Source organism: Pseudomyrmex gracilis, unplaced genomic scaffold (genome assembly GCF_002006095.1).
Source record: "Pseudomyrmex gracilis isolate BER0280 unplaced genomic scaffold, ASM200609v1 scaffold_274, whole genome shotgun sequence".
NCBI classification, from domain to species: Eukaryota; Metazoa; Arthropoda; class Insecta; order Hymenoptera; family Formicidae; genus Pseudomyrmex; species Pseudomyrmex gracilis.
In genome coordinates this window covers 63,823-89,661 of record NW_018020858.1, presented here as the reverse complement: position 1 = coordinate 89,661, position 25,839 = coordinate 63,823, and the positions used below count along the sequence as shown (strand labels likewise).

General features: G+C 36.9%; 2 protein-coding genes across 7 annotated transcripts in view; both read right to left on the bottom strand.

The window, feature by feature from the left end:
* Window positions 1–4,166: 4,166 nt before the first annotated feature.
* LOC109859646 lies at window positions 4,167–12,630 on the bottom strand. Of its 6 annotated transcripts, none has more exons than XR_002250731.1 (10): window positions 12,411–12,630; window positions 11,348–11,625; window positions 10,919–11,106; window positions 8,985–9,481; window positions 8,130–8,899; window positions 7,928–8,000; window positions 6,094–6,247; window positions 5,210–5,407; window positions 4,462–5,060; window positions 4,167–4,370 (listed from the first exon to the last, which is right to left on the bottom strand). XR_002250731.1 is itself a non-coding variant. In XM_020438103.1 (10 exons), exons 1-10 carry the CDS (start codon window positions 12,546–12,548, stop codon window positions 4,683–4,685), a joined length of 2,538 nt encoding a protein of 845 aa, XP_020293692.1. In that variant the 5' UTR covers window positions 12,549–12,630; the 3' UTR covers window positions 4,167–4,682. The 6 variants fall into 6 exon arrangements, 4 of the variants coding, with proteins under 4 accessions (XP_020293692.1, XP_020293690.1, XP_020293691.1 ...); XR_002250732.1 differs by having other exon boundaries at window positions 4,167–4,367; XM_020438103.1 differs by having other exon boundaries at window positions 4,167–4,711; window positions 4,848–5,060.
* A 2,707-nt stretch (window positions 12,631–15,337) lies between these two features.
* LOC109859650 (cadherin-related tumor suppressor) overlaps window positions 15,338–25,839 on the bottom strand; it is a gene marked incomplete at its 5' end in the record, with an annotated part of 36,906 nt that continues 26,404 nt past the window's right edge. The window contains 9 exons of the mRNA XM_020438110.1: window positions 15,338–17,045; window positions 18,421–19,405; window positions 20,414–20,629; window positions 21,383–21,752; window positions 21,847–22,290; window positions 23,424–23,689; window positions 23,790–24,094; window positions 24,189–24,470; window positions 25,159–25,435. Coding sequence (XP_020293699.1) covers window positions 15,973–17,045; window positions 18,421–19,405; window positions 20,414–20,629; window positions 21,383–21,752; window positions 21,847–22,290; window positions 23,424–23,689; window positions 23,790–24,094; window positions 24,189–24,470; window positions 25,159–25,435 — 4,218 coding nt within the window. The remainder of the gene's footprint in view (window positions 17,046–18,420; window positions 19,406–20,413; window positions 20,630–21,382; window positions 21,753–21,846; window positions 22,291–23,423; window positions 23,690–23,789; window positions 24,095–24,188; window positions 24,471–25,158; window positions 25,436–25,839) is intronic.

Sequence of the window (25,839 nt, the reverse complement as noted above, 5' to 3'; positions counted from 1 at the left end):
GGAATGATATTAAATGAGCACTGATGAAGACTAAAAATGTATAGTCGAAACGTCTGTATTAATTATTTCAAAATATAACACATCTGCACANCATCTAGCATATTGTTCAGTAACGCCTCTTTCCTGGACACCATTTATTTATTTCTGAACCTGGAGGTCAACTTGACACACAACTATTTCTTGTTTATTTTTATTTTTTTTGTTATTTCTGAAGAGGATCCCAACCAGGGATCGAAACGTTAAATAAAGAGATTTTTTACCAAAAAATATATTACTAACAAATACATTACTAACTGTGTCCCAGGCTCACATTGGCCGTTTCCACTTCAAGTTTTTAATTTACATTATGTTTTAATGTCAATATTTTTATGGCCATACAAAAGCGATCAGCGGCATAACGATGTGACACCGATTCAATTAATTGATTAGCAGAGGCGTGTGGAAGTTTATCCCTTGTTCTTTCTTTAAAAACGATTTGAATAATGCGGTTTTATTTGAATGTGTACGCTTTCGAACTTGACGATCTTCCTACGAGTTCAATCGGGGTCAAATCCGGTGATTGGCTTAAAATTCTTACATTTGTAACATTGATAACTAAGCGGATATCTTTAACAAGTTTGATGTGTGTTTGATGTCATTATCCTGCTGAAATATCTAATCATCTGCGATATTTCTTCAGCATATGTTAACAAATTTTTTTCTATACTGTCCTTGTGAACAGCAGCGTTCGTGATCTCGTTGACAAGCGGATCACCTCTTACAGCCAATTTTTTCACTTCTAGATAAGTTTTCTAGATAACTTTATCTAGAAGATATCTCCCAAAATTGGTTCTCCTTACGGCCGATTTCTTCATACCTCTCGATAGCTATCCTCTGGATAAGGAGAACTAATAAGGTTCTTCTGAGAACCAATAAGGAGAACCAATTTTGGGAGATATCTTCTAGATAAAGTTATCGAAAACTTATCTAGAAGTGAAAACATTGGCTGTTATTGGTTCTCAGAGGAATTTATCCAGAGGATAGCTATCGAAAGGTATGAAGAAATCGGCCGTTATACAGATAAAACTTCCGAGAAAACTCCGACCAAACCATCTAACGCCTTCCTTAGCGTACTTTATAATAAAAATTCGGTACGTCATTTCTGATATCAATAGGACGTCGTACATGTCCACTGTTGCTTTCAAAGAGATTAAATTTAGATTTATTTGAAAAAGCTATTTTTTCCAATTTTTGATGTCCAATTTTGACGGACATCAATGTTTTTATTCTTTGGCAAATTGTGTAATCGGACCTTCTTATTCCTCTTACTGGCTAATGATTTTTTAATATCTATATAATGGCCAAAAATCCTACATCGTGTAGCCTTCGTGTCAGTACTATGGCTGACAATTAGCAATTTCATCCTATAGAGTAAAAGACCCAATTACTGTCACCCTAAGCTATTTTATTTAAAATATTAAATAAATCCTAAAAAGTTATGCATGAAAACAATCTAACAATCTAGAATTTTAAGTGCAATTAATATAACAAAAAATCCAGCACTCAACATTCTTGTCTCATTTCTTTCATTTTAGGGGGTGACAGTAATAGCTCTCGCATTGTTCTTTTTTAATTATTAAATTTATAAATAAAAAAATAGAGATTTTGAGAGGCGGTATTATTTTGTTTCTTATATTAGAGACATCGAATAATACCAGATAAGAAGAAAAACTTATGTTTTTGATAAATAAGTAGTAAAAACAATTCACTAACGTCAGAGTTTATTATTCAGGTGACAGTAATTGGGTCTTTTACCCTAGCTTGCGTGCAATTTCGGCAGCAGATTTCTTGATATTCGCAATTGTGTGTGTGTGTGTGTGTGTGTGTAATTTGCGTTTAATGATGTGATCTTTTTATTTTAAACTTTTAAAGATTTTTTATAATTCTTTTTCGTAGCTTTCCATTATAGGGGCGATTTTTTAAACTATATCCAGCATTAATATTTACCAATAATATCATCTACAGTTGATTTATATATCTATAATGAAGTGATGCGATCTCGCGAGAAGACTTTCTGTCTTCTGAAAATTTAATTACTCTCTTATCACGAATTTGGATTTACTTATAGCCGAGCTGTGTTTATGTTTCGACAACTTCTTACACTGAGAAAAAAAAGTTGGTGAAGTAACAAAATAGTATTCGATTCAACTATATGCAGCGGTCACGGGCTGTCAATAAAATATTGATTAATGTAAGAAGATATCATGTTTCGATAGATATAATAATTAGATTATACCGAAAGACAATTTAGTTGTTTTGACAAAATTATTAATTTGCTCAAATACAGGTAACTTTGAATGTACAACACAATAGGACAACACAATATTTTGTCTGCTTATAAAAATAAGCAGTTTGATTAAATGAAATACTTAGTACAAAGAAATTCAGATTATATTCAATTAAAGTAAATGAGAATTGCCTATTTCATCTTTTTTAAACAGTATCTTTTATTTGAAATTATCACAACTTATGTTTGACAAAACAATTCATGGTTTAGTGAATTAAATATGTTCATTACCACTATTGTTAATTCAACTTATACGAATTTGTTATCTTCATTACCATATGCTTGAATTAAAAAACCAAGTATTTCAGATAACAAACTGAAATTCAACTAAACGCATTTAGTTGAGTTAATAGTATTTTTTTCTCAGTATACGAACTAAGTGTTATGAACGCGGTACTATCAAATACGTATAATATATAGATTGCGCGTTCCCTTTACCTTTACCATGTTAAGGACGTTCTTCGAATTGTTGATTTTCTTAGGATTTTCTTTAAATTTGCGATATACATAGTTTATGATCTTATTTTTACGTAGACTTTTTGGATAATAGGGGTAGCAATGTTAAATTCCAAAATATGGAAGATTTATGTTTCAATTTTTAACATGAATTTCCTATACTGAGCCTTTGCGAAGTGGGGTTTTTTAAAATTACTGACGACAATTTTCTTAGGAGTTTTTTAAAAAACAAGTATGTGGTAGCGGAGAGTGTCTTAATTAAAATACGATTTTGAATAATATGGCAAGCAATCCTTTTTTTTTTCAAACTGTAGCTTTGTTTTTTTTTTTTTTTGTGTTTTGCTGGATTTTTTGTGCGCTGTGTACTGCAGCTATTTTTGAACTTCTGCGCAGAGTAAACGGGTGTTAGCAGTGCTGAATAGATCTCAACTTAACTTGTTACAGCAGTACAAACTTACTCATGAGAAGAGGTATTTTAGGTTGATAACCACTGTATTTAGGTTGCTAACCACTGTAGTCGGTATGCGCGCATTTATCTATACTATACTAGACGTGTACTATAGATAAACGCGCGCATATGCGTGAAATGGAACGCAGCCAAGAAAATGTCTTCAACGTTGAGAGAGAGACAGCCGTAGCCTCATCTTTGTCTAGCAAAGTGGTGGGGGAAAAAGAAGTTTTCGCTGATTGATAGAACAGTAGTGAGAAAGTAGGGATGGAAAAATAGTGGGGATGAAGAGGAATGAAAGAGATTAAAGAGGTGATGGCAGGTATATATGAAATAGCAAGCCCTGATCCCACCACAGACATTGATAGACAGAGATAAGAGTTACTGTTCAAAGTATGTTGTCTTTGTCACCGACAAAGACATCTTTTCAGCCAAACGCGCAGTTTATATAATATTATACGTCTATGGATACTATTTGCAAACAAACTATTGGAATCCTACTGTAGGTCAAAAATATATTAAGTGCCGGAAACTTTTGCACATGTAAATATAACAGTTATAACAATAAATACTTTCACGAATATAAACAATATTCTCTCACTAGATTTATTTTATTTCCTATATCTTATGATCACATCTGATTAAAATTGAACGATTAAAATTTTACTAAGTTTTTTTTTTTTATAAATTTTAATACAAAATATACCACCGACCGAAAATTTGAACGCTCTATATATCTTTTTTATATTGTAAACCTATATAAAGTATATTAAGATGTATCTCGTATATTTGTTTTTTTAATATCCAATACAGCATATATTACATATATATACATATATAGTGCTTGCTTATACAAATAAATATCGTTATTATTCTTTTGTAAAATTATTTTGGTCAACAATTATTTATATATACAAGCAGTATATATTATATTATAATACAAAGATTGTGTAACGTTTTGTGTCGATTGTATATAAAAAAAACTATGTGTATCTCATGTGAACGCATAACGTGTATATTATATATAACATTCCTCTCTTCGTATATTTCACATATTTCTATAATATTCCTATAATATTAACCCTTTGCACTCGAGCGGCGCCCGGCCCGGATTTGAAGCGTCTACTCGAGCGGCGTCTACTTTTGTTATATTCAATATATAAAAATAAATAAATTAGTGAAATTTTATTATTTGTATACGTTTGTTTGAGTATAAATGATTTTAAAGTACCTGTTAAAATGCTTCTCTAATATAGCCGAAATCGTCTCGAGTTGCTGGAAATCGTGCGAGCGAAAAAGGCCTCGAGTGCAAAGGGTTAAAAAACAATTATATGTTTTATTATCAATTATTGTATTGCAGAATCAAGAGAAACATGATTTTACTTCTCGATCTTGAAACTTTGTCGAGCCCAATTCTCAAACACTTCGTTTTTCTCAAGAAAATTCGTTCAATCAAGTAGTCCAAAATCCGGACAACCAGACTACAAAAATAGTATTTGTTTTTGTTTTTGCTTGCAATACAAAATAATTTATGAAACATAATTGATTTAAGAAAGAATTAGGAAATGAAGGGAGAGGGAAGAAAAGATAGGAAAAAGATGAAGATATCACGTCTACCTTCTGTGTTGGGTGATTGTAGGATTGTTATATTTTCGTCGCCGCTTCCATTTTGAACAATTTCAGAATCACGGTAATAATCCAAAACGTTTTTTTTCGCTCGAGAGATCGAACAAATTTCTCGCAGATCTGTCGCTTTCATCATTCGTCTGGCATCTGATCGGCGCTCAAAGGGTGACATCAGTATCAGATGCCGCTTTGACAAAGTTTGAACTGAAAGTTTAAAAAATCAACAATAATGATATTTAAGTCGCGATTTCAAAATCTTTCTGTTATTTATTGCGAATAAGATGTACCAAGCGTTAAAAATGATTTTTTTTTTTAATTTTTATCATTCTCTCGTAATATTATAATAGTTTTACCACTTGTGTCGATTTTATCTCCTGATGCACCCTTACATATGTTTTTCGATTCCTTTAAGGATCTGTCATTTAATGCGGACAAACTTCTCGAAACAATGGCTGAATGCTGATTACTGTCGTCGTACGATGATCCGTGAAATACATTCGGCAAAGATTTACCTTTCGGCTTTAAGAGAGCAATTTGTGGAAAACAAGAACCTATAGAAAATTACAACAAATTTTTACTTTATTAAAAAAAAATAGTTTTTAATCGGAAAATGATTACTACCCTGATAGGAAACCATTTACAAAATTATGTGACGAAATCTTGCGCTAAAATTGTAATTTGCAATTATACAGACATATTTTAGGAAATAGATGCAAAAACATTGATCTTTTCTGAAATATTTGTAGTTGTTTGCAAAATTACTTTCCAAAATACTATTTCGGCAAAAGAACAACGATATGGCGAATTATCTTAGCGGTATATTTGCAAAATTGATTTCACAAAGAAATTGTCCAATAATTGAGAAAAGAAATTCTAGCTATGTGATGTTTCAAATATGTAGAAATATGATTGCATACGAAGAAATGCAAGAAATCGTCGTCACTCATGATGTCATATTTGTGCAATATTTTCACAATTAGCCTATTGGAGGTATATACTGTGAAAATGCATAACAACTTTTTCGCAATTTTTGACAAATATTATTTACAAAATTTTATTTCGACAAAACTGTTGCGTTATGGCGAATCATCTTAGTGCAATCATTGCCAAAATCGTCGCCATTCATGATGCCATTTTTGTGTAATATTTTCACAAATGTGCCTATTAGGGTATTTAATTCTATTTACTGTGCAGAAATTTATAGCAACTTCAAGTGTGTGAACAACACGATATATACCTTTCCACTTTGTTCGTTTTCTCGACGGACTACATTGTCCATATCCCGAACATTGTTGTCCATCGAAACAATATTGTTCGTCTGAAGATGTCGAATGCTTCTCATCTGCTGTGTTGCTATTTCCATATTGTTCCATCGCTTGACGTTCCAATTCCTACGATTCAGTATGTCAGTTTGTGATATTCTAATACAAAGAAGAATAAATGAAAGAATAAAAGAAAAATATTTAATCATAGCGAACTGTGGATTTTATAAACTAAGAATTTATAATTCTAAATGCTTTTTAAAATGTTTGCCAATTTTTTTATTAAAAAAAAAAAAAATCAATTGTAGAGGTAAAGTAGGCGTGACTGAACGGTTTTGCAGGATGTTTTGCAGGTAAATAATATTCAAAATGCGATTATGTCCCAAACGTTTCGAGTATATTTTAAGGACGTTCTCCGAATTATTGATTTTCCTAGGATTTTCTTTAAATTTGCGATATACATAGTTTATGATCTTATTTATACGTAGCCTTTTTGGATAATAGGGGTAGCAATGTTAAATTCCAAAATATGGAAGATTTAAGTTTCAATTTTTAACATGGATTTCCTATGCTGAGCCTTTCGTGAAGTGGGGTTTTTTCAAGTTACTGACGACAATTTTTGTAGGATTTTTTTAAAAAACAAGTATGTGGCAGCGGAGAGTGTCTTAATTAAAATACGATTTTTGAATAATATGGCAAGCAACCCTTGTTTTCAAACTGTAGCTTTTTTTTGGTTTTTTTTTGTTTTGCTGGATTTATGTGCGCTGTGTGCTGCAGCTATTTCTGAACTTCTGCGCAGAGTAAGCGGGTCTTAGCAGTGCTGAATAGCTCAACTTAACTTTGGTACAGCAGTACAAACTTACTCATGAGAAGAGATATTTTAGGTTGATAACCACTGTATTTAGGTTGCTAACCACTGTAGTCGGAGAACGTCCTTAAGTCATCCTCAGTGGGAACTCAGAATAAACAATAATTCACATCATATAATGACCGGCCCAGTGGTCTCGCGGCCTGAGTGCGAGGGCTGCGAGTGGGGAGGTCCCGAGTTCGAATCCACACCGTCGGATTTTTCCGGGCCGGTCTCTTTCAAGTCGAGTTTATCGATTGAAAAGCGAACTGAATCGGGCCTCCGAATAGATCGTGGATACAAATGGATCGTGGATATAGAAGTGGAGTGTTGAAAAATATCGTAACCCTGAGGGGAATCAATTAAACTTCCTTCCTTCCTAATTCACATCATATAATTTGACTGTAATTATATGATGTGAATTATTGTTTATTCTGAGTTCCCACTGGAGGATGACTTAAAATATAGTCGAAACGTTTGGGACATAAAATCGCATTTTGAATAATATTTACCTGCAAAACATCCTTCAAAAAACCGTTCAGTCACGCCTACTTTGCCACTACAATTGATTTTCTACGCTGAACTTGGGGTCTATCCTCGTTTAAAAATTATTTAAAAAAAAAAAATCTATTAACACGTTCACGCCGGCGTGACCCACCGGTGGGTCACACCTGACTGTTCCGTGGGGCGGCGTGACCCACCGGTGGGTCACACCTGACTGTTCCGTGGGGCGGCGTGACCCACCGGTGGGTCACACTTGACTATTCCGTGGGGCGGCGTGACCCACCGGTGGGTCACACTCGCCCCACGGAACAGTGTGCCCCGCCCCACAAAGCGTAAGGAGATAAGACAGTCCCTCCTCACGCAAAAAAACGTAGATTTTCGCCCCGGCGTGAACGTGTTAATCTAATATTTTTTTTTCATCTATTTTTACAATATATCCAATAGTTTTAGATCGTTGCCTGATATTTGAGCGCCAGCGACTCCTCCGAGTTTCTATATTGTTCTATCGCTTGCTGCTCGAGCTCGTCATATCTGATAATCAGAAAAATATTTAAAAACAAGCAATTAAGTTTTTTCAATTAAAAAAAAAAACATTTGCGATTTATTAAGATTACTCTGTGTAAAAGTTTCTCAACTAAACCGACGAAGCTTTTGATATACCTCTTTTCAAAGACGTTATCCGAAACTACTTCTTCACTTGAGGTGTTCGCCACAACATCTCTGTAAAGCGGCCGCCTTGTTCTCTTGTTTTTTTCCTCGGCGTTCAAGATTTTGTATCTTGAACTTTTACTTCCGAATATTCCGTCCTTCTCCGATCTCAAAGTTTCCAACGGCCTCTGCTGACTTTGAAACGAATTGGAAACGGTTTTCCAACTGGCGCCTCTGCCGCGCTCGTATTTCTCTTCGAAATTATGTAATTCGGACATCAGCGCGTTTACAGCCACAATTTCTTTTGTTTTTGTCGCGCGGTGATCCTTGTTGAGCAAGCGCACTTGCACATTGTGACCGGAAGAAGTTCTCAAATTTTGCTTGGACTTGAGTAAACAGGGTTGTTGAACGTTGATGCTCTTCGAATGAACATTACGTCGTGTCTTGTTCTTCGTTAGTAATATGAGATTGTTGAAGTCAACTCCGTGACTCTTTCGCTTCGGCACCGGTTCCTGATACAGTTCCATCGGTCGCTGATACACGGGTATGGGCGTCATCGGATTCGGTTGAGTGTAGGATAAACATTTCTCGTATATCTGCAGAGGACGATAAGCCGGGACCGCCGCGGCGTCGTGAACCGGCTGTAGCGACGTGCAGATCTGCAAGGTTGGCGAGGAGGTGGCCGCCAACTGCAACTGCATCGGCGATGACGTGACTCTGTGAATCCATTCCTGCGACGAACGGAACACGTTTGCCGCTGGTAAGATGGACATTCTGGCATTCTGTAGACACAAGAATCACGGAACGGAACAAATAATTGACAATCGCTGAAGAAAAAAATTTGTTTGTTGAAAGAAGTTCAAATACAGAAGGTCCGACCGGAAAAACGGTCGTTGTGGCGGTCTCGTGCTGCAGTCTGCTGTAAGGGAACAACTCGTTCTGGTAATTTCTGTCATTTAGCAATGGGAAGTAACGTATTTGGCAAGCCCTGCGCTCTTTTTCGCCGTTCAATCCGTAAACTATCGGCGGCGGGTTTGACTTGGGAAAGAATTCCGGCACTTCGGCGCTCAAAACGGGCGTCGTTGGCTGCGGCGACTGCAACGATTTACTCTGATACTCCGATCTCAGAATCAAAGGCTGATACTGCAACGTGCAGTAGAGTTGCTGATTCTGATGAGCGGCGTGAGGCCACGTCTGCGTCCGATTGACACGCGACTGCTGGTTCTGGCGTTGTTGATGGAACTTCTCGGGATTCCATATGTCACGCACGCTCTCGATGCGAGATTGCAGCTTGATCTCCGCGATAGTCTCGACGACGTATCGACGATGATAGGCGACTGATTTTCCTGATTTCTCGCGCGGTCCTGATAACATTAAAATATGAAGAAAAAAAGAATAAAAAATGTAATGTTTTAAGTTTTATGTAAAAATTTATATAAATTGAATTGAATTTCTTTTTTAATATATTATTTAATATATATTTAATATATATTTTAATATATTATTTTTAATATATTAATATTTTTAAATTAAACATTAATATTAAAGGAAATGTTTGTTGCGAAGAGAAAATAATTTATAATAATTATAAAATTTTTTCAAATAACAATACTTATTATTTATTAATTAAAGAAACTTTAAGGCTCTGAAGTCTTAACTAAGAAAATATGAATAAGGTCATAAGAGACCCGTTTTTGCAGGATGTTATGCTGAAATATACTTTTATTTCTGTATGGTTTTGAGGACGTTCTCCGACTACAGTGATTAGCAACCTAAAATATCTCTTCTCGTGAGTAAGTTTGTACTGCTGTAACAAAGTTAAGTTGAGCTATTCAACACTGCTAAGACCAGCTTACTCTGCGCAGAAGTTCAAAAATAGCTGCAGTACACAGCGCACGTAAATCCAGCAAAACCAAAAAAAAAAAACCAAAAAAAAGCTACAGTTTGAAAAGAAGGGTTGCTTGCCATATTATTCAAAATCGTATTTTAATTAGGACACTCTCCGCTGCCACATACTTGTTTTTTAAAAAAATCCTACAAAAATTGTCGTCAGTAACTTGAAAAAACCCCACTTCACGAAAGGCTCAGCATAGGAAATCCATGTTAAAAATTGAAACTTAAATCTTCCATATTTTGGAATTTAACATTGCTACCCCTATTATCCAAAAAGGCTACGTATAAATAAGATCATAAACTATGTATATCGCAAATTTAAAGAAAATCCTAGGAAAATCAATAATTCGGAGAACGTCCTTGAAGAATTGAAATTTCATTTCAAAAACGCACGTGTAAAAATTTACATGTGAACACACACACACATATACAGGGTGTCTCAGAATTGCCGTACAATCTCTCGTAGGCAGATAGAAGGAACAAAACTGAGTCGAAAAGTCCTGAACCATTTTTTTCTATTATTTATAATAAAAGAGTAATTATTGAGTAAATCAGGCCAATCAGCGCGGAGCCACGCGCCTGGTGTGTGTGTGTGTGAGCACTCCGCGCAGGTCACTGACGTGCGCCTGGTTAAAAGTCGGCGCTGATTGGCCTGATTTACTCAATAATTACTCCTTTATTATAAACAATAGAAAAAAATGATTCAGGACTTTTCGACTCAGTTTTGTTTCTTCTACCTGCCTACGAGAGATTGTACGGCAATTCTGGGACACCCTGTATATGTATATATATATATATATATATATATATTTCAGCACACATCCTGCAAAAACGGCTCTTATGACCTTGTTCATATTTTCTTATTATTTATCGTCGCTATGAATTTAGACGGTAACAGTACTGCTTACCATCTTCGTGTGAACTATGAGTCGAGACCGATTTGCTGTGTAGTTCGAATTTGCGGTTCTCTTTCGGGTTGAAGTTTTCATTCTGTTTTTTCCCGCTCTCGTTCAAATCCGATTGAAAGTTCGTACAAACGTTCGCGCTCTCGCTTTCCTTCTTCAAGCTGTTACACTTCAGTATTGATATTGCTGAGCTTTGCAAATTGCACGTCATTTAACGCGATATTTTAAAATCACAATCACAATCACAATAGTATACGCAATATATTATCACAATATTATTCACTTGTTTTAAATTTCTGTGACGTAAAGAAATGGCAATTTATACTGCACAGTGTGTGGAGTATCTGCTGCGTTTTTTTTTTTTTTTTTTTTGAAGAAAATTACGGAAAACAGAAATAAGTGTAATAAAATGCGTGGCGAAGTGAAACTAACGGTTCCCGATACAATCGCGTGCAGCTTGGTGAGATTAACCGGGCGAAGTGTTTTTGAACTTCAGACAGCATCCAGGGTTCCGTAGCTTCTGCGCCCGAATGGAAGTGGCAGAGCCTGCTACCGGACAATTTATCGTCGTCCGGTTTGTACATATTTTCGTGTTGCTCGTTGTACTCATAATTACCGTACTTTGCTAAACGCGATTCGGAAATGACGTCTCGGACCAGTTTTGGACTATAATCACTATTTTCCTTGTACTTTGCAATTACTTCGCAACTCTGATAGTAAGAATAAGTTTAAATTAAAAAAAAAACAAACAAACAAACAAACAAAATCATTAAGAATAGGGTTATCCCCAGATAGCCAACTGAGTGCAAGTTGTTGGCAACTTGCCACAAATATTGCTCATATGTTTTCAGCAATGTAACAAAAGGGTGTATCCTCTTTTCGGTATGTTCTTGCCAGCAACAGTTTACAAGATATAATAACAGCAAGTTCCCGACAACTCATCGGCAATAAACTTATATTATTTTTCTCAACTTATGACTAACAATTATTGCTCACATATTGCTCACATATTGCTGACTCACATGTCATAAACATTGGCGCTACAACAATTGATTGATAATAAAATTCAGCATATTGATACCGAATTGACAAAAACATTTTCGTTGCGTTAAATAAAAACAACACAACAGCAATTGGCGAGCAACTTAATCTATACAATGATTTGCTTTATATTGAGTTTTCACATTTGGCTATCTGGGTCATTTATGTGAAAATAAGCTAGATAAATTTTTAAATTACAGCAAATTCGAGATTTTTTACTTTAAGCAATTATAAATTCTTAGATAAATTTTTATTTCCACTAAGTTTAAAAACTGACGATTTGTTTTCTTTTCTTTTTTTTTTTTTTTAAGAAAAACGAAGAATTTTTAAACATCGATAAATAAAGTATATTTAGAGTTAAGAATAAAATGAATACGCGCGCGCGATGAATAAAAAACCTAACATTTTGACTGTTTGTTGCAACAATGAAAAATATTTGTGTTGCGTTTCTCACTTGAATCCAAAGCGAATGATTTAACTTTCGGAAAGAATCTTCAGGGTCAAAAGCCCAAGCCTCGTCGGCGATCAAACTGATGTTTGCATAGGCGCTATTCAGAAGCTCGTCGTCGTATGACGGAAGTTGAGATATCATTATCTATTCATTATAATCAATTAATCGGATTCCGTTAGCCCGACAAATACTAAAAAGAAACTCGAGATAAACTCTTTCGCGTTTTTTCTCTCGTATTACTGCTCGTGTTCGCAATGCGTTTTGACAAAAATATCTCGAAGTATCTCAAGAGATGAAGATCGAAGACTCGTTTTTTCGATTTCTCGACACATATGTATACATATACAGGGTGTTCCAGAATTGGTGTGACATCTCTCTTAGGCAGGGTAAAAGGAATAAAACTGAGTCGAAAAGTCCTGAATCATTTTTTTTAATTATTTATAATAAAAAGAGTAATTGTTGAGTAAATCAGACCAATCAGCGCCGCGTGGAGCGCTCACACACCAGGCGCGTGGCTCACTGACGTGTGCCTGGCCAAAGGTCGGCGGTGATTGGTCTGATTTACTCAATAAAATTACTTCTTTGTTATAAATAATAGAAAAAAATGATTCAGGACTTTTCGACTCAGTTTTACTCCTTCTACCTGTCTACGAGAGATGTCACACCAATTCTGGGACACCTTGTATATATATGTGAATATATGTATATAACAATGGTACAAAATGTATCGCTAGAATATAAAACTATATATTATTACCCCAATAGACACATTTGTGAAAATATTGCACAAAAATGGCATCATGAATGGCGACGATTTTGCAAGGATTGCACTAAGATGATTCGCCATAACGCAACAGTTTTGTCGAAATAAAATTTTGTCAATAATATTTGTCAACAATTGCGAAAAAGTCGTTATGCATTTTCACAGTATATACCTCCGATAGGCGAGTTGTGAAAATATTGCACAAATATGACATCATGAGCGACGACGATTTCTCGCATTTCTTCATACGCAATCATATTTCTACATATTTTAAACATCACATAGCTGAGAATTTTTTTTCTCAATTATCGGACAATTTCTTTGTGAAATTAATTTTGCAAATATACCGCCAAGATGATTCGCCATATCGTTATTCTTTTGCCGAAATAGTATTTTGGAAAGTAATTTTGCAAACAACTACAAATATTTCAGAAAAGATCAATGTTGTTGCATCTATTTCCTAAAATATGTCTGTATAATTGCAAATTACAATTTTAGCGCAAGATTTCGTCACATAATTTTGTAAATGGTTTCCTATCGGGGTGAACATACATTATATTTGATTTACGTAACTATATCAAATTGGAAAAGAAAGGACAAAGATAAATAGTAATACACAGCAAGTTTTTTTTTACAAATCTGTCGTTTATTACAAGTTACGCTCAATGATAATGGAGTAACATTCGCATTCGCACACGCACTCGCACATTTTGTACAACGTCTTAAACACGCATTTATTTACAAGTTGAGAACTAATTTCATAATTTACATAAACGTAAACATATATAAAACAATCGTCAGATAAATTGCTTCTTTTTATCGTGTAAATATAGTGGAAGAAGAATAATATCAGTCTGGTAGCGTGCTACACAAAGGCGGCAGCAGCAGCTACTTTCAGGAACGCTACGACGGCGCCTCCTCGTTTTTGTTTTTTTTTTTTTTTTTTATTAATGCGGATTGAGCACGAATTGACATCCCTGCGAATTGTGTTATCGTCGTGTGTTTGACGTTTTACGATTGCCCGATAATCCCAACGACGTTTCTATACATCTCCAAATATTAGCAATACAAAGGAAATACAAAGGAAACTCTTGACCTTATAAACATTGTTTTTGTTTTCATCGATATACACTATTTCAATCGAATGGCACATGAAATTTCTCCGCGTTGCAATTTCACAGTAAACGTACATATATAGGATTGCGTTCCGATATTCTGTCAGTGATAAAAATCTTTATTTTTTTCTCTCGTCACATGACGCTTTAAATTTCCAATACTAGAAAACATCGGAAAGCAGCTATATATATAACCCAGATAGCCAAATGTGAAAACTCAATATAAAACAAATCATTGTATAGATTAAGTTGCTCGCCAATTGCTGTTGTATTGTTTTTATTTAACGCAACGAAAATGTTTTTGTCAATTCAGTATCAATATGCTGAGTTTTATTATCAATCAATTGTTGTGCCAATGTTTATGACATGTGAGTCAGCAATATGTGAGCAATATATGAGCAATAATTTTTATTCACAAGTTGAGAAAAATAATAGAAGTTTATTGCCGATGAGTTGTTGGGAACTTGCTGTTGTTATATTTTTGAAAACTGTTGCTGGCAAGAACATACCGAAAAGAGGATACACCCTTTTGTTCCATTGCTGAAAACATATGAGCAACATTTGTGGCAAGTTGCCAACAACTTGCACTCAGTTGGCTATCTGGGTAAGTAGTACACAATATTATTTTATATATATAAAATAAACTATATATATATATAGTTTTGTGATCTCTGTTACAATTACTCGAAATTGTGATATAAACGTCATTTAGCCATTCGATCGATAATTATGACGTGTGCGACGGTATCGAGTAGCATACCTGGCACGACTATTTTGAGATATATATATATACATTAACAGTCAATTAAACTGCCTCGAAAACCAAGTCGCACATCGTATTTCAACGTAATTTTGCGCGTCATCGTATTTCATATTTATTAAAATCGCGCACGATCAATCGAAATGCGTGAAAAATGTATATTTGTCCGTTTAAAGTAAAAAATGTGTATATTTAAAACAAGAATTGTAAAAAACTATTCAATTAAAATTAATATTATTGTTAATTATTGAAAATATTAATTTACGTTTAATATATATGTATACACAACAATATTAATTTTAATCTTTCTGTGTATAAATTTCGATTGAATATTAATTAATTAATATCAATTATATGAGAAATAATCTCTTTCGTGGTTTCGAACGATCATATGTGATTGAGAATTACACGGTCCGTGAAAGAATTTTTGTTTCGATTTAAACACACGTATCATTTTCATATATTTACAAAATTTGCAAAATAAAAAAAGGGCACGATATACAAAAACAACGAGACTTCCTTCAAGGAAGAATAGTTCACACACTTTATGGCAAGATGATCACGCGCGTTCGACGCGACATCCAATTGCAGTCGTGAATTGCACTTAGCGGCAACTTCGAAATATTGCAACGACTTTTTTTTTTTTTTTTTCACAAATACTTAAAATCTACTTTTTGTTGGCATCTTTTTTTCAAGACATATAAAATGACTTAAAATCACGACGATTATTATCCAAGCTGAAAACGCATTGGTAATCGTCGTTAAAACTAATATTATATCCATTTATACAAAATGACCATGAAAAATCACTAGTTAACTAAGCAACAATTCGACACTTTTTTTTCGATAATAAATCCCTGCGCACAATTTTCAAATGCAATTCTCACTGAAGTTCAGTTTTCTTTTCTACGAACGAGATTCAATTTCTTAAACATATTCTTCGGATGGTTTGGCAATGTTCGCTGGCAATCTGGGCACTCTACTGGTGCTATCCGGTAACTCGGCGATGTCGATGAAGACTCCAACGAGACTTTCGAAATTGGGTCCCCAGTTGAGCAAATAGTCCCAGCCAAGAGCGTCTTCGGCGGCGGTTGTGGTGGTTGTGGTGGGCGAGCCGTTATTGGCGTGACTGCCGTAAAGCAGACCGCCCATGTGGGTCGACAGATCGTCGTCTGAGGCAACGAGGGTGCTGAGGGAACCTCGAAACGAGCTGTCGAAGCCATCGTAATTGCCAACATTCGGTGGCAACGGCGGTTTCGTCGACTGTGACGATTCTACATTATTTCTACTCTGAGGACCGTTGTCCTCATCATCCTGCTTAGCGAACAAATTGTCAGACCGCTTATCGCCTACGAGAGAACTGTTGTCGTATTCGATCTCCGAGCACGTGAAGCTGTCGTTACCGCTCTCGTCGGTGGTGGACGAGTTGCGTCGCTCTAACCTCTCTACCGGTGGCGTGTGACGTCGATGATGATGAAGAGGTCCATGAGCTGGCGGGCCTCTCGCTTCACTTGAGGAACTTACGGCGTCGAGAGTGGAGACCAAACTAGATGTTCTCGGGCGCGAATTCAGCCGTTCTATCTCCTCCGCTGTTAGACCCATCGGACCCGACGAAACATTGTTCACCGAGTTCTCGTTGTTGGATTGCGGAGCCTTTCTGCTTGCGGTAGAACCCGACAGCTGACTCATGATGGGTGAGTTCAAACTCCTCTCGCTGTTGGAATTTAACGCGTCCTTGCCGACACCGCCGGACGAGGATGTAGTGGCAAGCAGTGCGCTCTGTAACGGTTTTCCACTGATGTCGTGAAGCGTGAGAATCCGCGGTTGTTGCGCGGATAGCTCGCTACTAGGCGACAATCTCGCTAACGGAGTGCTCTGGAGCAATTTGGGCGTTGGTCCAGGTGGTTGATTCACGTTGGGTGGCGGCATCGTACGCGGTGGAAACGGTCCGGTATGTCGATGTTGTTGACCCGTGTGTTTGTGATGATTACCGTAATTACCTGTGCGAACAATTGCTTTTTTTTTTTAACTATCCAGACATAGACAGCACACAACATCCATTGGACGTCCAAATTTGGGTCTTATTTAGTCCAAACGTCCATGAACATTATATGTACAGACGGCGTCATTAATTCGAAGAATAGGCGCGGGGATCGGAGGGCAAGCGGGGCGGTTGTTCGTAGCGCCAACGGGCGCCGTACTAACTAACTAGTAGCAATTGGGTGTCCAAAATCGGGTGTCCAGTTGTGGACACCCGATTTTGGGACTAATGGATATTTGGATCACCTGGACTTTTTATGTGATCCCCGCGCCTATTCTTCGAATTAATGACGCCGTCTGTATGTTTTAAAAATGTACATTATTGGACGTACTAAGTATATTTACATTTAGATGTTTTAAAAATGTCCATATTATAGCTGTTTTATTTTGACATGCAACGCAATATTCTTTAGTTTTGTAAAACTAAATCTCAATTACTTTGAGATGGCGCAGTGGTTGAGCATACAGGCAATGATTTTACCGATTCTTCGAGTCCTCGTGACTCTTATTTTTTCTTTTTTTAAATTTTATTATTATTTTACAATAATTTTTAAGTTGTTTATATTTTAAAGTTATTACAATTATAATAAAAGTTAAATAAAAGCGACATAATTACTAATTTTTTTACATTGTTTTATTGTAAATAAAAAATTATATAAAAATAAAAAATTAATGTAAAATATTAGCAAATTGAAATAAAAAAAAATAAAAAATAAAAAATAACAGAAATCACAACGGGACTCGAACCCGCGTTGCAAGATTATCATGCTCTACCGCTTCACCAAAGTAATTAAAATTGAAATCTGGGTGCATTCAGAAGCACGACCGCTCATATTGATAAGAGTTTTATCATTAAATAAAATATCATAATTAATTAATATATTTATTTTATTAATAAGATTGATTTGTTATTTTTAAAATAGAGATTCCTAAATATATTAAAAATTATATTAAGAAAGAAATAGTTTTGTCTTTTGTTATTTTTAAAATATAAATCCCTATATTTTTCAATGAAATAAACGTTTAAAATAGGTTTAAAATAGGTTCATTTGTGGTCCGTTATGTACTTAAAATAGACAATTTTAAAACATTTAGGAAGGTAACACACTGAACGTCTTTAGAATATCCTAAAAATGTTTAAGGACCTAATCTGAACATTTTAAATATGTACAAAACGTCCAATACCTATGTTTTTAATATGTTTTTAAAACATCAGTGTGCTATCTGGGATTTTACGTACAAATTTTTGTTTACTTAATTTTTTATTACATAATAATTCTCAACTTTTAAACTAAAGATAAACTACGAATAAAAAATATTCTTTTTTTCTCTCACCTATGGGAGGTGGTGTAGCTTTATATTTTCTCATTCCATCGCGGTAGCCTTTGTAATGGTACACGATGTCAATATCGCTGGGCGCGATCGAACTGGCGTTCTCCAAATCGTAGTGTTCGGGAATGTCGGGTTCCGGATTGTGTTCGTGAGAATGAAGAGAAGTTTGAGCGGATGGCGGCAACGGTGGATGCTCGTCGCGAATCGGTGGCGACTTGGTGACTTCTCGCTCGATTATATCCGGTCGTTGCGGCCGATGCTCGGTAGTGGAATTGATCTCGCGTTCTTTGTACTTCTTCGAGATAAGTTCGGGACCCATGTGGCCCACGCCACGCAGATCCGACGTATCGGAGATGTAAGTGTTCTCGTGACGGGACATGAGATTATCGTTTCCGGCACTGACCAGCGGATTGCCAGTCAGAATAGCGTTGGTATTTTTATTGACGACCGACGCAGCTGATTCTTTATTTTGTCGGCGCAGAATGCGAAATACTATAAAGCTCACGAGGAATATGATTAACAAGATAACGAAAAAGACAATGACCAAAGTGATGCCGACGCTGAGAGGATCCGCGGCGGTCGCCGTGCTGATACCAACCAGTCCTCTACAACCGGTGCTCACTTTGCCATGATAGAGCACATCCTTGAAAATCGAGCCGGAGCCATTGAACGGTTGCACCTCGTTATTGACCGTGAAATTAGCCAGACAACCTTCGAAGCTAGTACCGATACTGTGAGCGTAATAATAATTCTGGCTAACTCCACCGATCGATAACACGGACAAATACGGGTCAAGAAAATCGTGAACACCGGCCAGATCTAATTCGTCGCCTGTTACGACGTTATCGACCAGTAGTCTAAGACCTCGGGAGTAAGCGTAGAGAGTCAGGTTGTGCCAATGTCCATCGGCCAGGCCGCCTTCGATGTTGCTCGACATATTTACTGGCGACTCGAACAGGGACGCATAAATTAACTGACCATTGCGAAGCTGAAATGAACAACAACAAAACTTACATTAAGAGTTTCATTTAATTTATTTTTAGTTATTTTTAATTTATTGAAAAAGTAATTTTAACATTTATAATAGAATTAAAGGTCCAGACATAACGAACATCTAATGAACATCTTGGATGTTTGTAAAGAATGTTGTTTCATTTGTGTAAGAATTTTATTTGAAGATATTTAACTGAACAATGGCTCTTAGAAGCAGACACGGATGTAGAGGTGCAAATTTTGACTTTGTTTATTATAAGACTTTGTTTATTATAACGCACAGTGCAGCCGCCAGTTTGTCAGTTCTTACTTGTACAGACGGCGTCATTAATTCGAAGAATAGGCGCGAGGATCGGAGGGCAAGCGGGGCAGTTGCTCGTAGCGCCAACGGGCGCCGTACTAACTAACGGGTGTGGACACCCGATTGCTACTAGTTAGTTAGTACGGCGCCCGTTGGCGCTACGAGCAACCGCCCCGCTTGCCCTCCGATCCCCGCGCCCATTCTTCGAATTAATGACGCCGTCTGTACGTTGCGCATAGTTGCAAACTCGAGCCGGCTAGCACCGAGAGCACCGAGGTGTTGGGAGCCACTGGGAACACGCACACAAGCGAGAACCGCCGTCCGTGTGCGTGGAACACACACTGAAGCTGACTTCTCGCTTGTGTGCGTGTTCCCAGTGGCTCCCAACACCTCGGTGCTCTCGGTGCTAGCCGGCTCGAGTTTGCAACTATGACGTTGCGGCCTCACTAGAACATTTATAGTCTGTCGACACCGGCGTTACTTAACCAACACTCTTTATTGTATTGAAAATGATCTAAATCACAGGTCGAAAACGTTCGACTTTTACTTTTATATAATAAACAAAGTCAAAATTTTTGCATCTCTACATCTGTGTCTGCTTCTAAGAGCCATTGTTAAGTTAAGTATATTTTTTTAATTGTTGAAGCGTTAACCTACATCAAAATTATTATTTATTTAATTTTTATTGAAGATGTATCTCACCTCTATGAATGTAAAATGCTTATTGGTTGCGGCATATATCAGAACGCCATCTAGTTTTACGGTTCTGAACATCAGACTAATTGTCTTCAACGGTGAAGAGTTTGCAATGAAGCTCGTATCCTCGACGAGATCGCGTTTACTACGGTTTTCGCGCCATATTGTGGAACCGCCGTAAAAGTATTCCAGAAGTTGCATTCGTTTGTGTTTCTCCGAAATCTATTTGAAAAAACAATTATCAATTCAACATTTTCGAGATAGTAATTTTGTGATTATATAAAAAATAAAAAATGTGTGTGTGGAAGAGAGGAGAGGAAAGTTTTATATATATATATACCCAGCAAACAATTTCTGTTTTTGACAATTTCGGCGCAGACCTTGGTAACGGAAACTGTTTGCAGAAATACTACAATACGGAAACACTGCCAAAATTGTTAGCACACAGAAAGAAAAAACGCAACAACTCTGTTGACAAATACATGAGAGTATTGCAGCCAAAACGATTCCATATATGTCAGTGAAATTAACAACAAATAGATGGTCGATTGCAAGCAGATCTGCTTTTGGCAATACTGTGACCAAACAGTCCGCAAAATTGTATCAGAAATCTGTTTACGACAAAAGTCGGGTCGATCTGTGTTAAACGCATTGACGACAGATTGCCACCAAACGCCAAGCAGGTCTGTATACGTGCGGACTGTTTGCAATTTGGCGCCAACAGACAATGACCAAACCTGTTCCGGATTTTGGCTTCACGTTGGCGATAATTTGGCCTCGCTTTGCTTGTGGCAGACTCTGTCATCATTTTGGCCGCATTTTGACATTTCACATGTTGACAGACGTGATTAACAAACCATATCCTACTGAGGACACAGATGGATATGGTTTTGTAACCAAAATGTTTGCTGGGTATTATATAAAATAGCTCATAAAACACACAGAATTATATAAACTCATTTGTTTAAATTTTACCTTGAACTCGATAAATCCTCCATTGCTTAACGTAATGGCTTCCAAGGCGCCGTGACAGTTGGGCGCGATCAAGGATCCGCATTGACACATCACCTGGTGCCACTTGTCGTAACAGTTAACGTTCTTATTGCAAAGAGAAACATTGTCTTTCTCGTCTCTCGTGCAAGGACTACGATGCGATCTGACGCACGTTGACTTGACGCCGCGCGATATCAGCGGATTCGATAGATTTAGAACTCTTCCGTTTATCGATACTGAATTAATGCAACCCACAAAGTCGTCGGAATGCACTTGGCCAGGACGTTCTAGTACGGGATCGGCGTTCTCCAGACCACCCAATATCAGAGGATTATTGTTGAAGTTCAAAGTTCTGTGGATGTGTGTCAAACGTTGCAATTTTTTTAATTTTCAAAATTGAAAACAACTCAAATTAGGATTGGTCAAAAAATCACTAGAATACTAACCCTGTGGGACCCACATCGTTGGCGTAACAAGTACCATTGCCAGGTTTGCAATCGTCACAGACGTCGCCGTGTTCTCTGCAGGCGGACACGCTGAGCGAAACAACTCTGCCGTTTCTAGTTGCAGTTACCTTGTGCCAATCGCCGTCCGATATCGGTTTCTCCGTTTTGATGGTAACGGTGGTAATCGCGCTTCTGGCACCGCCGTACGAGAAGACAACTCGGCCGTTTATCAGCTCCAACACAACGAAGTCCGAACGACCGCCAGTCTGCGGCGCGTAGTTGTATAGCAACAACGCGTCCGGTTTAGTGGTCGCAAACACAATAGTGATGTCATTCGTGTTGGAGTCCAGTGTCGGGAACGTCATGTAAGACAGCTCGTCGAAGCCGAAAGTCGAACGCTCGCAGTGCCGACCATAACGACCTTCGGGACAGCTGCATCGATATCTGGTTGAGCAATAACATTGACAATTTTTTATTTTATTTTTAAAAATGCTATAGTAGTATTGAGAGAAAGAGAGAGAGAAAAAGAGCCCAGCAAACACAAAGTAACAGTAACGTAACATTAATGTTATAATTTCCCACTCCCCGGTAAAAAATGTTTCATGTATAAAATTGTATGGACATATTTGGTATATAAAGGATAAAGGAAGTTTAATTGATTCCCCTCAGGGTTACAATATTTTTCAACACTCCACTTCTATATCCACGATCCATTTGTATCCACGATCTATTCGGAGGCCCGATTCAGTTCGCTTTTCAGTCGATAAACTCGACTTGAAAGAGACCGACCCGGAAAAATCCGATGGTGTGGATTCGAACTCGGGACCTCCCACTCGCAGCCCTCGCACTCAGGCCGCGAGACCACTGGGCCGGTTCATATTTGGTATATAAATTTTCATAATTAGATATAATTATTCTAATTTGTGTAAAAGTATATATAATTATATATCAAAAATTGTTTAAAAATATAGTAAAAATTAGTTTTAGATAATTTTTTTGTATCTAACATGACACTAATAGAGTTATTTTGTAATTTGATATGAAATATCTCTGAAGCCATTCTCTTAAAAAAAGAAATTCTCCGTGTGTAAAATTGTATGGACATATTCGGCCACATATAAATTTGCATAATTAGATATAATTATTTTAATTTGTGTATAAGTATATATGAAAAATTTTTTACCGGGTCAATGATGTAACTGCAATGTAACATGCCTTGTACGTAGCAGTTACATCATTGAGTGGGAAAGTATAACATTGATGTTACGTAACTGTTACTTTGTGTTTGCTGGGAGTATATTATAACCCAGCAAACAATTTCTGACTGCGCAGACTTTGGCAACAGAAACTGTGTGCGGAAACGCTACAATACGGAAACATGCTTTGTGTGCTGCCAAAGCTGTTGACACACAGACACAAAAAAACGCAACATGGTCACCAAAACTCACCAATAAAAACCATATCCTACTGGGGACACAGATGGATATGGATTTGGTGTGGCGGTTGGCGACAAAATCGCGACATCTGACAACCAAATTGTTTGCTGGGAAAGTAAAGAACAATAAGTAATAACAAACCCAGGTTTCTCTCCCACGCACAAACCGCCGTACAAGCAAGGATTTGGTCGACAGGAATCGGTAACCGCCTCGCAGTGATTTCCTCTGTAGCCTGCTCGGCACAAACAGAAGAAGCTGAAACTGTCCGGACTCTTTTTGCACGAACCGCCGTTCCTACACGGATTGCTGGCACACACGTCACCCCTTTCGAGCTCGCACAGTTTACCGTCACGATCGATTGGACAAATGCACTGGAAATCATAACCCAAACGTCGGCATTGTCCTCCCTATAAAAAAAAAAAAAAAAAAAACATGTTCTTTCATTAAATATTTTAATAAATTTGGTAAGCGTTCAACGTTCTCTGCTAGATTTTGACAAATGCTCACCGGTAAACAGGGATTTGGCGAACAGGGATCCTGTCTTTTTTCACACTTATCGCCGATAAAACCGTCCCGACACTTGCAGATCATCTCGTGCACCACTTTGGGCGACGTTAGGATCAGCGACTGGCTATCCGTGATTCTGGCATCATCATATATGGCCAATCGATCGCTGCAACTGCCTCCGTTCTCGCACGGCATGCTCTTGCACGGTGAATAACCGATGGAAAAAGATTTATTTTCGAATAACTCCTGAATTTGATCCCGATTGCGCATCAGCAGATCGGTCACTTCGTACTTCGCACGATATCCTGAAGAGAATGTCAAAAAAACATTTTTGATTACAATTACTATTAAATTTTATATGAATAATATATTTATTGGAGTAATTTTTTTTTGACTTACCTTGCGGAGATTCTACCGCCAGATGAATGTTTAGATTTGATCCCGATTCACTAATGCTGAAAATAGCGAACGTATCACCGACATCGATGTTCTCCTGCAAGAGATCCTGAAGAGCTCGATAATAATGGCTGAGAAAATCATAGGCGTTTAATTTGGAAATTTGCAGAGTTACGCTGTTCTCAATTGTAGAATTTGAGAAGATCAAAAATTCAACGGTGACTTTGGAAATCACGTCGGGATGTCGCCCGTCGTTGCCGGAAACGCTCAACGAATAGCCGATTTCTGTACCGACATAAAAAAAAACGTAAGACGTTAGTAAAAAAAAATATATATTATATCTAGAAAAAATATTATATTATATCTATTACCCTGATAGGAAACCATTTACAAAATTATGTGACGAAATCTTGCGCTAAAATTGTAATTTGCAATTATACAGATATATTTTAGGAAATAGATGCAAAAACATTGATCTTTTCTGAAATATTTGTAGTTGTTTGCAAAATTACTTTCCAAAATACTATTTCGGCAAAAGAATAACAATATGGCGAATCATCTTGGCGGTATATTTGCAAAATTAATTTCACAAAGAAATTGTCCAGTAATTGAGAAAAGAAATTCTCAGCTATGTGATGTTTAAAATATGTAGAAATATGATTGCGTATGAAGAAATGCGAGAAATCGTCGTCACTCATGATGTCATATTTGTGCAATATTTTCACAATTCGCCTATTGAAGGTATATATTGTGGAAATGCATAACGACTTTTTCGCAATTTTTGACAAATATTATTGACAAAATTTTATTTCGACAAAACTGTTGCGTTATGGCGAATCATCTTAGCGCAAACGTTGCAAAATCGTCGCCATTCGTGATGCCATTTTTGTGCAATATTTTCACAAATGTGCCTATTAGGGTATGTCTAGAGATAAAAATACTAAATATACTTGTAACACACAAATGCTCTTGCCTGAAGTGATTTTGTTAGTGTGCAAGTTACACGCGGTGGGGATGCTGAGCACGCGCGAACTCGAGCCCTGAAGAATCTTGCAAGAGTAATGCCCGGTAACGTCAGGATCGTTTGGATGCACGTCGGCGATCTTTCCGATGGGCGTCTTGCTGTTGAACGAGTGCACGATCACGTGCACCGATCTCGGTGAGGACGGGCTGTCGTTCTGATCGGTAACGGTCACGGTGACGGTGTGTTCGCTCTTCATTCGCGGTACGCCCGAATCCTCCACTTCAACCTATAGATACACATAAAATAAAATTTTAATCAAACTCACAAATGATATTAGAGTAAAATCGATTATATACCCAGATAGCCAAATGTGAAAACTCAATATAAAGCAAATCATTGTATAGATTAAGTTGCTCGCCAATTGCTGTTGTGTTGTTTTTATTTAACGCAACGAAAATGTTTTTTAAATTAATAATGAAGAAGAATAAGATTCTTTGGAAAGCTCGGAAGTCTTTAAACTAATGAATGAATTAAAATCGGGTTGTTTGAGCCGTTTTGCAGGATGTTGTGCAGAGAATGTGCTTAAATATATGTATATATATGCATACACATATATTTAACGAAATAATTTTTTTCCTCCATATAGGATGCTGGATTTGCATACGGGGTCCTTCATATATACGTGATGCA